Source organism: Grampus griseus, assembly GCF_964374135.1.
Source record: "Grampus griseus genome assembly, chromosome: 13".
Taxonomy (NCBI): domain Eukaryota; kingdom Metazoa; phylum Chordata; class Mammalia; order Artiodactyla; family Delphinidae; genus Grampus; species Grampus griseus.
The window spans coordinates 9731432-9744063 of record NC_139007.1 but is presented as its reverse complement, the minus strand read 5'-3'; the positions used below and the strand labels follow the sequence as shown (position 1 = coordinate 9744063).

At 41.5% G+C, this 12632-nt stretch overlaps 1 protein-coding gene across 3 annotated transcripts in view; it reads right to left on the bottom strand.

Moving 5' to 3' along the window:
• Positions 1-12632, bottom strand: part of KCNQ5 (potassium voltage-gated channel subfamily Q member 5) — a gene marked incomplete at its 5' end in the record, with an annotated part of 580981 nt that overhangs the window by 25338 nt on the left and 543011 nt on the right. For all 3 annotated transcript variants that reach the window (XM_082669167.1, XM_082669168.1, XM_082669169.1), the window contains one exon: positions 35-143. In XM_082669167.1, the coding sequence (XP_082525293.1) occupies positions 35-143 (109 nt within the window). The remainder of the gene's footprint in view (positions 1-34; positions 144-12632) is intronic.

Genomic DNA, 12632 nt, shown 5'->3' with positions numbered 1-12632 from the left:
TTTCAGAATCGTTTTGTCAGAGGTTTTCACCAACCTGATCGCCCGAATGACAGTTTTCAGTGGTGGGGTGAGGTCCTCCACGGACACGTCACACTGGCATCCTTTGTCATCATACACGTCGTCGGTGCCAAGCGCCGTGTCAGCTGCAAGAGAAAAGGGCCAGTTAGGTAGCAGCATGGCGGCAATTTAAAACTTGTTACCGAATTGGTCTTACGTAGGGATGGCGGGGAATTCACAGACTCGGCTTATAAATCAACACGTATAAGGTCGGCCAATTGTTTTTCCCAGTATTATTCTTTCTCCTTTTCCTACAACCTAACCGATTTCACGTGGTTTGACATGACTGCCTTTCTGAGCTGTTTTCCATGGGGAAATGGGGCTGCTGACACACTTTCTTCCCGGTAGAGGTGATAGATTTGTGTCGATTCACTCATGCTCTTTTGCCCAGTTCTTTTGAAACTGACAGCGAGGGTTTAAATAACAGCTGTTTGGAGTTAGGAAAGCAGTGTTTGGACATTTAATGAACTGGCCTGTATATAGAGAGCTTGGAGCCCATGGCACTGACCCCAGTCGTCCCACACCCTGAACGAGTGTGCTAAGCGTTTGGATCCAAGTACACGGACTCCCTGTCGGTTACTGGACATGGGCAGCCCAGGACAGAGCTTGCTGATGACAGCACTGCCAAGGCCGAGGGCAGATTCTCAGACTGGATAAGAAAATCAGTTTCCCATAAACCGAGCAAAATAACTTTCGGCTTAACTGCAAAGTTTGACAAAAAGGCAGGGTTACAATAAACACCAAATTACTAAGAATTTATAAAATTAATAAGGAATAAGTATATCATTGCAACTTGGTTTTCAGTAACAGAATACTGAAAGCAGGTTAAAATTCCTGTAACGAGGAAAAGGTTAAATAAGTACTGGTAGGTTTATTTAATGGAATATTGAGAATCTGTTAAAAATGATGACTAATGACTGGAAAACTGTCACAATATATTATTAAAGAAACAATCTATATCTGGGATTAAGAATGATTTTATTTTTTTCTGCTTGGCTATATTTTCTAAAATCTCTGCAATGAACATGTATGATCCTGGTAATAAAGTAACAAAAGCGTACTCAGGAGAAAAGACTTATGTAGCCTCAAATACTACTGGAACCTCTTTATTTATTATTTTTATTTTTTATTTTGGCCGCACAGCTTGCGGGATCTCAGTTCCCTGCCGGAATCCTAACCAGTAGGCCACCTGGGAACTCCCCTATTTGAGCCTCTTTAAACGTTGACGTAACGAAGGGACTAAAACTACTTTCTGTCTCCTGCCCTGATTAGTGATCATCTACTACGTCATAAACGAAGGAGACTTTGCCATGGGCTGTCCTGGTTGGGTTACAGGTCCTGAAACGCTGTAGGAGGCCCGTGCACCGGAGCAGGGCTCACATCCTGGATGCAGTTGGGGCATCGCTCAGTTCAACGATTCACTGTGTGTTTGCTCGGTTTATGGTGTGCTGGGAACAGGGGTGGTGTGGGGAAGAGATACAGATGGGTCTTCACAGCTCTCTGTCATGGTCGCTCTGGCCTTCTGACCCCAAGCCTCCTAAGTGGGTTCTCGAGAACCACCAACTCACAATAACAATCATAACAGCAACCACTCGCTGAAATGTGTGCCAGGCGCTTAGACAAAGCTTCTGCACGTACTAGTTTTCTTATTTACAGCAACTGTACAGGTTGGTGATGCTATGCCTGGTTTTTAGACGCTGATATCGAGGCTCCGAGAAGGTAAGCGTAATAATTAAACAGCATAAAAGTCAGGGTCCTTTTATTGTTGTGAGGTTAGTGGAAAACTTTTTCCGCAGGTAGGTGCTGTCACGATAAGCACAAAAGTAAAGATAGTGAAACTATAATGTTCGCAAGTGGAGCGGGGAACGTCCCAAACGGCAACAAGACAGTTTTCTCCCTGCCCCCGTCCTGCTCCCCAGTAAGACCTTCTGTCTCTCTGTCGTGGTTAGCATTAGGCTGGGCAGAGGATGGGAGACATTGTATCCAAAGCCATTTTATTAGGAACTTTCATTATACCACTTATAACTTGATTATTCAAGGCATAAATCAAGCTCTCAGTCTTTAAAAAAAGTTTTTTCTTTTTGTAAGTTTGGTCAGGGCAAACTAATAGGAAATACATTTTTTGCTGCCATGTGTTGAAGCAAGGGCTGAGTTAGAGAATTTTCCCCCTTATTCCAAAGCCACAAAAATGGGGTAAATGCCATCTTTCTGTTTTGTAAGTATCTTGAGATGTCCATATTCTTTCCAGTGAGGTTAATGACAATGAAACGTTCTTCTCATGATTCCTAGAGGCTTAATGACAATGAAACGTTCTTCTCATGATTCCTAGAGGCTTAAAACCTCTGAGGCACCTGGGCGGGGCTGAGCTTCCAGCCAAGGCTGGCTCTGTGCTCTCCGCTCTCTGATCACACTGCTGGCCCTCTGCCCTGGCATTTGGAGAATGTGGGTCATGGGAACAGGAGCTCACGTGAGCACCAATCTGCAAAAACCCAGTCCTGAAGGGCTGCGTGCCAGTGGCGTGCAGTGCTCCCCAAGCCGTGCTCCGTGTGGGCGAGCCTCTGTGTCTGGTAGGCTTGCCCTGTGCGCGCCCCGTCTGTGCTGGGAAGAAAGGAAGCTGAAAATACAGCCCTCTGTCTCCCCCAAGCCTCTCTGTCTCCTAGTAATTAGCTGTGTTCAAGATTTGCTTTCAAATACTTTGTTCCCCCAGGTTTTGGAAACTGTATTCCATGGTTTTTGCAAAGAACCACCTGGACCTTACATGATAGAGAGGAGGTAAAGAGAAGATTCTGGAAACTTCTGCTATGTCCAAAGACCGTCTTCCTGTTCCCACTATAAATTTTGCCATCAAGATGCAGGTGTTTTCGAGAAAAATGACAGGTAGTTTCTGGTTCTTTCTCTCTGTCACCTGCTCTTACAGATTAGATTTCTTGACGAAATGATTACAATGGTTTTCAACCTTGGCTGCATGTTAGAATCACACCTCAGTACTCAGGATGGGCTGGAACCCAGGCCTCAGAGTGTTTATAAAAGCTCCCCAGAGGTGTCCACGTGCAGCCAAGAAGGACCACTGACTGCAAGTGGAAAACGGTGCCCCTGGTTTCCCCCAGTTGGAGCCGAGGCGTGTGTGTGTGTGACCAGTCTGCCATCGGACTTGGGCTCATCCCCGTGTTTCCCCTCGCATCGCCAGTGTATTTTGCACAGTTTGAGACAATATAGGTGCTTCCCAAGACAAAAGGAAATAATCACATCATAAAAAACAGAAAAAGAAATCCCTTACAAGCTGGTGACCTGGGAACAGGTTTCATCATCTTATTGTTCAGCCTGGAGGCCTCGGCTTTCTGAATTCCAGCCACTGTTTTCCACCCCTCGGCCACCTGAGACCCGCTCTGCAGGCCGTGACCCTGTTCTCTTTCAACGGAGTCACTACTGTTCTTACACACAAGAGACTCACACGTTCAGAGACAGAAATAAAATCAAACTGTCAAAACCTAGCAGAAAACATTTGTTTGTCTGTGGAGGAAACGGTAATGGCCTGATGTTTGGTCACTAAGAGGAATTATAAAGGAGACAGCTGACCGCTTTGGTCATGAAGACAGAAAATGTTACCACATGAAATGACCAAATTATAATGCAAAGAAAAGTCCTGATTAGGAAAAAACTGAAAGGTATAAAAAAGCTTAATATTTATAATGTATAAGAAGCTTACTTGAATGGATCACAATCCAAAATATGAATGTATTATACAAATAAGTCAGTCAGGAAAGACCACCAGTAGCAAAAAATGATAGAAAACTTTTCAACTTAACTAGAAATTAAAAAAAAAATTAAAATTATTTGAAAGTATGGACTTATACTTATTTGGTAGCAGAAGAATAATAACTAATACTAACAAAATTGAGGTGACTCTGGTATACTTTGACATTGCTAGTGACAATGTAAATCAGAACAAAGTTTTATGGCAAGAAAAAGTTTAAAAAAATTTAAAATCAACAATCTTATAATTTTATACCAGAAAAGTTATCTTTGGAAAATAATTTCAAAAAGAAAATAAAGATAGCTTAATGTAATAATTTTTATTGCATCATTGCTTATTGTACAGAGATAGTTATATAAATTTCAATGTCCCAAAGTAGGAAACTGTAAATTATAGTATTTGACCATGCTGATGTACTACACAGCTACAAAAATGATAATTATGAAGAGTACATGGTAGTATGAAAGTATTTTTAAGTGTTCAGTAAAATTAAAATATGAAACCAAATACTCACGTTGATTAGAACTATATACCATGATATATAAAAAGAAAAGCAGCTAGAAGTAGAAAACCAGCTAGAAGTGAATATATAAAAATGAAATTAGCTGTATCAGGGCATGAGCCTATAGATGATTTACATTACTTTTATTGGGTTGGCCGAAAAGTTCGTTCAGGTTTTTCCGTAAGATGTTCCTTAAGGAATTTAAAGATTTTTTTCCATCACAAAAAAATATGTTTTTTGAAATAGAGTATTTGAAAAATAGGAAAACAATTAGAAGAAAACAAAATCTTCCCAAGTTGCACAACTTAAAGAACTACTGTAATATGTTTCTTATAGTAAAAATGTGAAAGCTACAAGTTCGCAATACATTTTAGGCATTTAAATGGACCACGTAATGATTCTATTCCACTGTGCTATAAGGAACACACATTAAAAAGTCAACTATCAATGGTGGTGATAACTAATTTATTACAACCTGTTATGAAGTATAATTGATTTTCCAATTCTGCTGCTGCTTGTCTTTCAATTACCTTTTCCCCACTATCATTTCCGATACCTTAAATATCATCTTAAATTTACAGTCTCCACTTCAGCCATGTGCTAGTTCAAAGGCATCTCCTTTAATCCAGCTGAGTTTACAATAACTGCCTGGGTCCTGATGCAGCAGCACGATATTATTTTGCTACGTCCTTGTTTGGGGACTTTCCTTCTGTTCTGTGCTGGGTGCTGCTGTGTCCTCAAGACACTAATAAGAAACCCAGAAAAATACTCCAGATAATATATTTTTTGTTCTAGACTTTTGCCTTTTCAAATAGCTTTTATTTAACTTTGTTTTTCTCTCATTATGACAGTAATGCATGCTTCTCCTAGAAATTTTGAAAATTCGAATTTTAAATTAAATCATGGAGAATGAGTAAAGGTTTTTGTACTTCTAACACTCGGGCAAATCCTATTAAATTTAGGCCTCTTCCCTTCCAGTATCTTTCTTTGCATCAACTGATGTTTAACGTCAAAGTCAATTTCTCAACACCGATTAGAAGTTGTACATCTCTGGTTGCCATGGGGGGGACTTTGCTTTGATAGCTGAAAAGCCCTTATTCAGCCTCATCTTATTATATGGCTGTTTCATCTCATGCTCCAGCTACACCGGACGATGAACAGTTCCTCAAGGTGCTGTCTAAGCATTATTACCTTTGGCTACTCTCCCAAGGGCTACACTCTACACATCCCCTTTCCATTTTTTTTTCCTTTCTTTTTGGCTGGCAATCCGCGGGTGCTGAATTTGCAGTAGACAGATGATTATATGCATAGAGCACCACAAAAGCAAGAGCACCCCAAAATGAGAAGAACATCGGAATCTTTACAACAAATCACCTCCATTTCAGCATGTGTATAACTCTTGCGCCGTGATGAAAACTAGAATTTTATTTTGCGGTTTAGCAATTCCTGTTGATTTTGAGTTATCCAAAGCCAAGAGCATGAGGGCAGTAGGACAGAGTTCAGAGCCTCAGATCCAGCTTTCCAGACACAAGCCTTTTGAGTCTGTGGCCTCCGGAAAATGCAGCCTAACCCCCAAGACTGACTCAGCCCTGTCCTCCTGTTCTGCATACGTATCTCTTATATTTGTTGTTTACAACCCCTTTCCTTGGCAGACAGCGAGCTGCGAGGGCAGGGACCACCTCCTTCATCCACGTATCCATCTCCCCTGTATCTCCTCATGCATGGACCTACCACCCCCAGAGCCCTGACGGTGCACGTTTGCTTCGTGAGTGAAGCATTTCCCCTTGACTTCAATAAAGTCTGGATGTAGGATTTTAGGACTGGATGTAGGACCTTCGTTCATTCAGTCCTTGTGTGTGAGATGGCTTACAAAGATGAGCTGTAATTTAAAATATTACACTGCCAGACTGGAAATATTGTGCTCATTTTACACAAATGAAGGAGCTGCAGCTCGGAGTGAAAAATGACGTAAGTGGGGCTTTTAAAATGGGGCCAGAGCAGCCATCCCGGAGGAGCTGCCTTGCGTCCTGTTTTCTGACCCTGTGAACTGGGCCAAACTGCCAACATCCTAAGAAGTCAGCAAGAATGAGAAGACCGTGTTGAAGGGACTGATGAAAATGAACCTCTACCTGGTGACCACTTTGCTGGACTCATCAGTGAAGTGCAAATCCAATAGCTTTACTTATCAGCACCAGTGGACTCTTAAGAGCAACCTGTCTCATCTTCCTCTTACTTGTTTCATTAAAAACCCTGATTCCCTCTCCTGTAATAGGGACACTATTTGTGTTTCTACCCCAATACATGTACCCCAAATTGCAATTCTTTGATCCCAAATAAATGCTTTTGCCTCTTGAATTGGTTTCCTGTTTTTTTTAGGTTGATATCAGTGAGCTTAGATGACCTGCCCAAGATACAGGTTATTAGGGTACAGCAGTCCTTTGTACACTGAGATCGCGCCTCCCTGTGCACAAATCTCCCCGTGTTTTGCAGAGTAAAAGCTTGAGTCTTCAGAAGGCCTGCAGGGCACTGTGTGCCGCCCCTTCTCCCACCTTCCCATCAGGGCTCCCCTCTCTCTGTTCCCTCCAGGCCCCCCGGCTGCTCTGCGCGCCGTGCACCTCTCTCCCTAGGGCTCCCTCTGGGGATGCTCCCTTCCAGATGGCCTGTGGGCTCCGTAGCAGCTGAGGCCTCTGCTCAGTGTCTGTTCTCCAAGAGAACGACCAGGACTCCCTTACCCAAGGCCAAGAGTGTCATCTTGTTCTCTGATGTATCTCAAGCGCCTGGAACAGAGTGCCTGGAACAGGGTAAGCAAACTAGTATTTACTCAGGGAACCAGTCAGGGTGAGTGATACCCGTCTGCTCCATCTCTCTGATCGATCACAAAGTTTAATGCACTAGCTAACCTCTGGATTTGGCCTTATCGGTTTCTCTTTTACTGTTTTTTTTTTTTTGTTGTTGTTGTTGTTTGTATGTTTTGGTGATCTTTCATGACCAGATATATACTTTGAGATCTTACTGTGGAAAAAAGATCCAATTTTTCCTCAAAGTGTTTAATTTTTATAGGATTTAAAAATAGGATTTCCCCCCAGTGGTCCATGAAAATATTTAAGAGGCAAAATAAGTTTAAAGTAAAAGCATGAATAACTTCTATAGTAGAACTCAGGAAATACTTGTTGAATAAATATGGTACACTGCACTTTACTTTTAGGTTGACACACAACCTGTAGGTCCACTTTAAATTCTTGAGTCTGTAAGTTTACAATTAGTAAATAAGAGAAGAATTTTAACATCAGTACAAGAGCAGGAGGGCCCTCTACCCACATCCTCCGTATAAATATAATAAAACCCATCCTGACTTACTTTCCTCTTCAGGAACAATGTATACTAATGGAAATGTCAATATATTACAGTGAGATACAGTGTAACTTCATAAATCACTTTTGGATACTCACTCCCCTGTGCGTTTCCAAATGTGACCTTTAATCCAGTGCTTTCCAGTGTTAGCACAGCAGGGACAAAGGGTGAGATTTCAGTCATGTGACCATTGTTCACTCAGTTCTGAATCTTAGAAGGTTTGGAGGAAACAGCTTAAAAGTGAGCTCTCATTAAGAATTAGGAAACCATCTCACTGAATTCTGATAAAAATAAAATAGAATGCTATAAGGAAATTTTTGATCCATCTGTGAACATTTTCTCATGAATTTTTTTTCTAGGCTGTAGAATTAAAATGCTATAGTACTAGGGAAAAAATTCTGAAAAATAAATATTTGTTTTTATTGAAAAGAAGTCCCAGTATTCATATCTGTGGCCTCTACTGGTTTCAAAATAAAACATCCTTTTGAGTTTTTAAAGCAATATTCTAGTTAAAGAGCTACTTTTAATATTTTGAACAGGTAATTGCATTTTCCGGTGTATTTTTTACCAAAGTAGATGTAAATGTTAGCACAACTGAAGATTATAGATTGATAGAGACTGCATAACTCAGCTGTGCTTGCTGTTTATTTTATTTTTTGGTGTTGTGACATTCTCTATGTGGAGCAGAAAATTTGGGACCCAAAATACAGTTGTGGTACCCATAACAGAAATGAAGAGGTACAATCAAATACACTATCAGGGGAAGTGCAGCTGACCTTTTTTTTTTTTTTGCCAATAAAGAGTTAGATCTAGATTATCCTGTGACTACCACATTCTAAAAAAGTGGCTCTATATACCATGAAAACTTCCTCAGCTCCTTAGAAGACTTTCACAGTAAAGAGAAAATACAACTGGCCTTTGACTGGACTTGACAACTTTGCTGTTGGCATGGCCTAGCATCAGTTTCCAAATCTGCTTGACTTTTAGACACAATGAGAAATACACTTGCTGTTGCGATCTAGCGTGCGCGCGCGCACACACACACACACACACACACACACACACACATACACACACACGATAGAAGCTGCCCTGTAGGTTAAGACGGTAGAATGAACATACACATCTAATCTTGATACCTCTGAAAAGCTCACTAAAACTATAGTGATGATACGTTTTAAAAAGACTTAAACACATAAAAGGATAGAACAGGAGGGGAGGCAGCAACAACATAATCTTGAAAGTAGGAAAGCAGCTGGGCAAGTGAGGTAGCCGACTGGCTGGCACCAGAGAGAAAACCCCAAGCCAAGGCTGGGAAAAGCCGAGAAACAACAAAATTCACACTTCAGACAAGTCAGGGCAGCACTCGGTCCCTGCGGGGCGACTCACTGGAGGGAGGTTGTGTGCACCCTGCCTGCAGCCTTGGGCAGGACTCCGCTCCTTTTCCAGCAGGGTTCTGGCTGGGGGGCTTCGGACGAGGGGTCCTCAGGCATGGGTTCCAAGTGACCATATACAGCTTGAATGCTGAGAACCCACTAGCGCCCGGTCACCATCTCAACAATGGCAGCAGGATCTGTACCTCCAGGTAGGAGTCTGGAGAAGACCTCTCTGGGAGTCTGACCGGCCCAAGAAGAAACAGCTGAAGGTCCTGACCCCAGAGGTGTCCCAGGAAACAGCTGACCCAGATCCACCCATGGGGAAGGTCAAGCTGACCGCCCCCGGCCACATGCTCAGAAGTTCCAGTCACCCTTGTCGGATCCCACACTTCTCTGCGAGGAGACACCCAAAGTTTACTAAATGCCTGAGGAAATCATCCAGTACAAAGAGATCAAGAGCAACCCAAAACGAAGCAAAAGAAAACACTGTTATTAACATCTTCACAGAGATAAAGCAAGGTCCTACATCTGTGCAGCAAAAACAGGAAGCTAAAATAGAGGGACACAGTAAACAATCACAACGACAATAAAGAACCTTAGAAATGATAGGTTTGGAGGATAAAGTTGGCCAGAACTCCCCAAAAACAGAACAAAAAGACAAAGAGGTAGAAAATGGGAGAAAAAAGAAGAAAGTCAGATGGCCGGTCCCCAAGCCCTGCCTCTAAATAATGAATTTCCATGAGACAACAGAGAAAATGAAGGGAGGAGGTCATTTAAAAAAAAAAACAACAAAACATTCTAGAACAGAACGTCACAAATTACCAGTTTGAAATGACCCCTTGAGTCCCCACTGTAGTAGATAAAAATACATCTGTGCCCAGGAAAATCATTATGAAAATTCACAACACTGGGGACAAAAGTGGATCGTACAAAGTTCCAAATGTAGGACAGGCAACATCACACCGTTGGTTACGTACAAACATCAGGATGGCTTTGGACTTAACAATCCTGAAAACAAGCACACCAGGGTACAATGCTTTCAAAATTCCAAAGTGACGTGATTTCTGGCCTAAAATTGTATACCAAGCCAACCTATCAAGCAACATGAAGATGGAAAAAAGCCATTTTCTGACATGCAAGATCTCCAAAAAAATTTGCTTTCCTTGTACTCTTCCTCAGGAGTGTTCTGGAGGACGCACCCCATCAAAATGGGGATGTAAATCAAGACAGAGGACGAGCCGGCGCAGGAGACACAGCTCAGGATGAGGGTGAAGGAAACCCTGGGTGGTCGCCGTGCGCCAGGCGGAGACGCTTCCGTCCATGTAGGACTGGCGTGACCCATGCGCAGGCAGGTTGTTGGAGGTCAGCAATATGCCTTCCATCACAGGGGCTAAATCAAGAAAGACAAAACCATACGCCCCTGTAGGCTGGGAAGGCAATCTAGAACATCAAAACGAAGCCAGAAGCTGATGTCTGTGCAGCAGGCTTGCTGAGCAGCCGGCCCGGCTGAGAGGAGGGCGGCGTCTCCAAGAAACACCACCATGGAACTGGATCATTGAACTGACACAACTGACCTTGTGAACAGTTTTACTGACAGATTATTGCAAGATGTGGGAAGAACTATGAAAGCAACAACAGCAAGAAATAGGCATTTATTTACTACCGGAAAAACAAACAGTAGTAGTACAATATAATACGTATAGGTATAATGTAGACCCTGAATTCTGACTTATCAAAAAATTACAAAACCTAGATTGGAAGGATGGGGGGGTCTGCAGAAGGTAAACAGTGAAAAAAGAGCTAAATCTTCATTTACTAGAATTTTAAGTTAATAGAAAATGTTCAGAATTGATTAATCAGAAGTTAGCTGTATGCACATACTATTGAAAAAATACAGACATTGGTTAAGTATTAGAAGAAACAACAGAAAAACAGAAATGGTTGCTTCTGGAAAGAAATCCTGGGAGGTGGAGTGGGAGAGCTGAGGCAGGGAAACATCATATTCTGATATAAAGAGTTCATATTATTTCACTTTTTATTTATTATTTTAAATTAAACTTTCAGTTTTGTTAGTTGTAACTACAAATTCAAATTTGTAATTGCGGAATCATATGCAGTTGCAAGAAATAATACCGAGGTCCTGTGTACCCTTTATTCAGTTTCCCCCAGTGATAATACCTTGCAAAGCTACAGCACAGTGTCACGGCCAGGGTGTTAACACTGATACAGTCCAGATACGGAATGTTTCCATCACCACCAGGAGTTCCCATGTTGTCCTTTTACAGCCACACTCCTTCCTCCCATCCCCTACCCGCCATGACTCCTGGCAACCACTAATCTCATTTCCATTTCTATAATTTTGTCATTTGGAGAACGTTATATAAATGGAATCATATAGTATGCAACCTTTTCAAATTGGCTTCTTTTCCACTCAGCATAATTCCCTCAAGATTCAACCAAGCTGTGCATATCAATAGCTTGTTCACCTTTGCTGCTGAATAGTACCCCTGGTACATGTGTACCAGAGTCTGTCTAACCAATTCACCAACTGAATGACATCTGGGTTGTTTCCAGTTTCTAGTTATTATGAATAAAAGATGCTATGAACACTTGTGTACAGGTTTTCTATGAACGAAAATTTTCATTTCTCTGGGATAAATGCCCAAGAATACGATTTCTTAGTCATGCTTAGTTTTATAAGAAACCACCAAACTGTTTTCCCGACCGACTGTATTATTCTACATTCCCACCAGCAACGGATAAGAAATCGTTTCTCTGCATTCTCCCCAGCATTTTGTGTTGCCATTGCTTTTTATTTTGGTTATTCTGATAGGTGTGTAGTGATATCTCCTGTGGTATCAGTTGGCATTTTCCTAATAGCAAATGAATTTAAACATCTTTTCATGTGCTTATTTGACATCTGTGTACCCTCTCCAGTGAAATGTCTGTTTTTATCTTTTGACCATTTTCTAATTCAAATTTTTTTTTTTTTAACTCTTGAGTCTTATCTTTGTTGGACATGTGGTTTGCAGACCTTTTCCCTCAGCCTGCAACTTGTCTTTTCATCCTCTTAACAAGGTGCTTTGCAGAGCAGACGTTTTAAATTTTCATGAAGTCCACTTTGTCAATTTTCCTTTCATGGACCGTGCTCTTGGTGCTGAATCTAAGAACTTTTTGCTTAGCTCCGGATCCTGAAGATTTTCTCTTACGTTTTTTCTAAAAGTTTTGTAGCTTTATGTTTTTACGTCTATGATTCATTGTGTGTTCATCTTTATTATTTGACTTTTAAAACTAGGCAAATGTATTACTTTGGTAAAATACGAATTCTTTGAAAAAAATCTAAAAGGCTCATGAAACAATCCTGACTCCCACTACTTGTGGTGCAGTCTGTTTCCTATTCTGTCCTGCCTCATCCCATCTACCCCACACCTCCCACCTTGTGAGTTTGATTTCACGACACTCACTGTAGATTGAAAAGGACTATAGACAGTCTCTTCTGCCTGGTGCAACCCCCATTTTTACTTCTCTTCATTATTTCTTCTTTTCTAACTTCTCCATCATCAGTTCTCTCTCAGATGTTTAAAAAAATCAC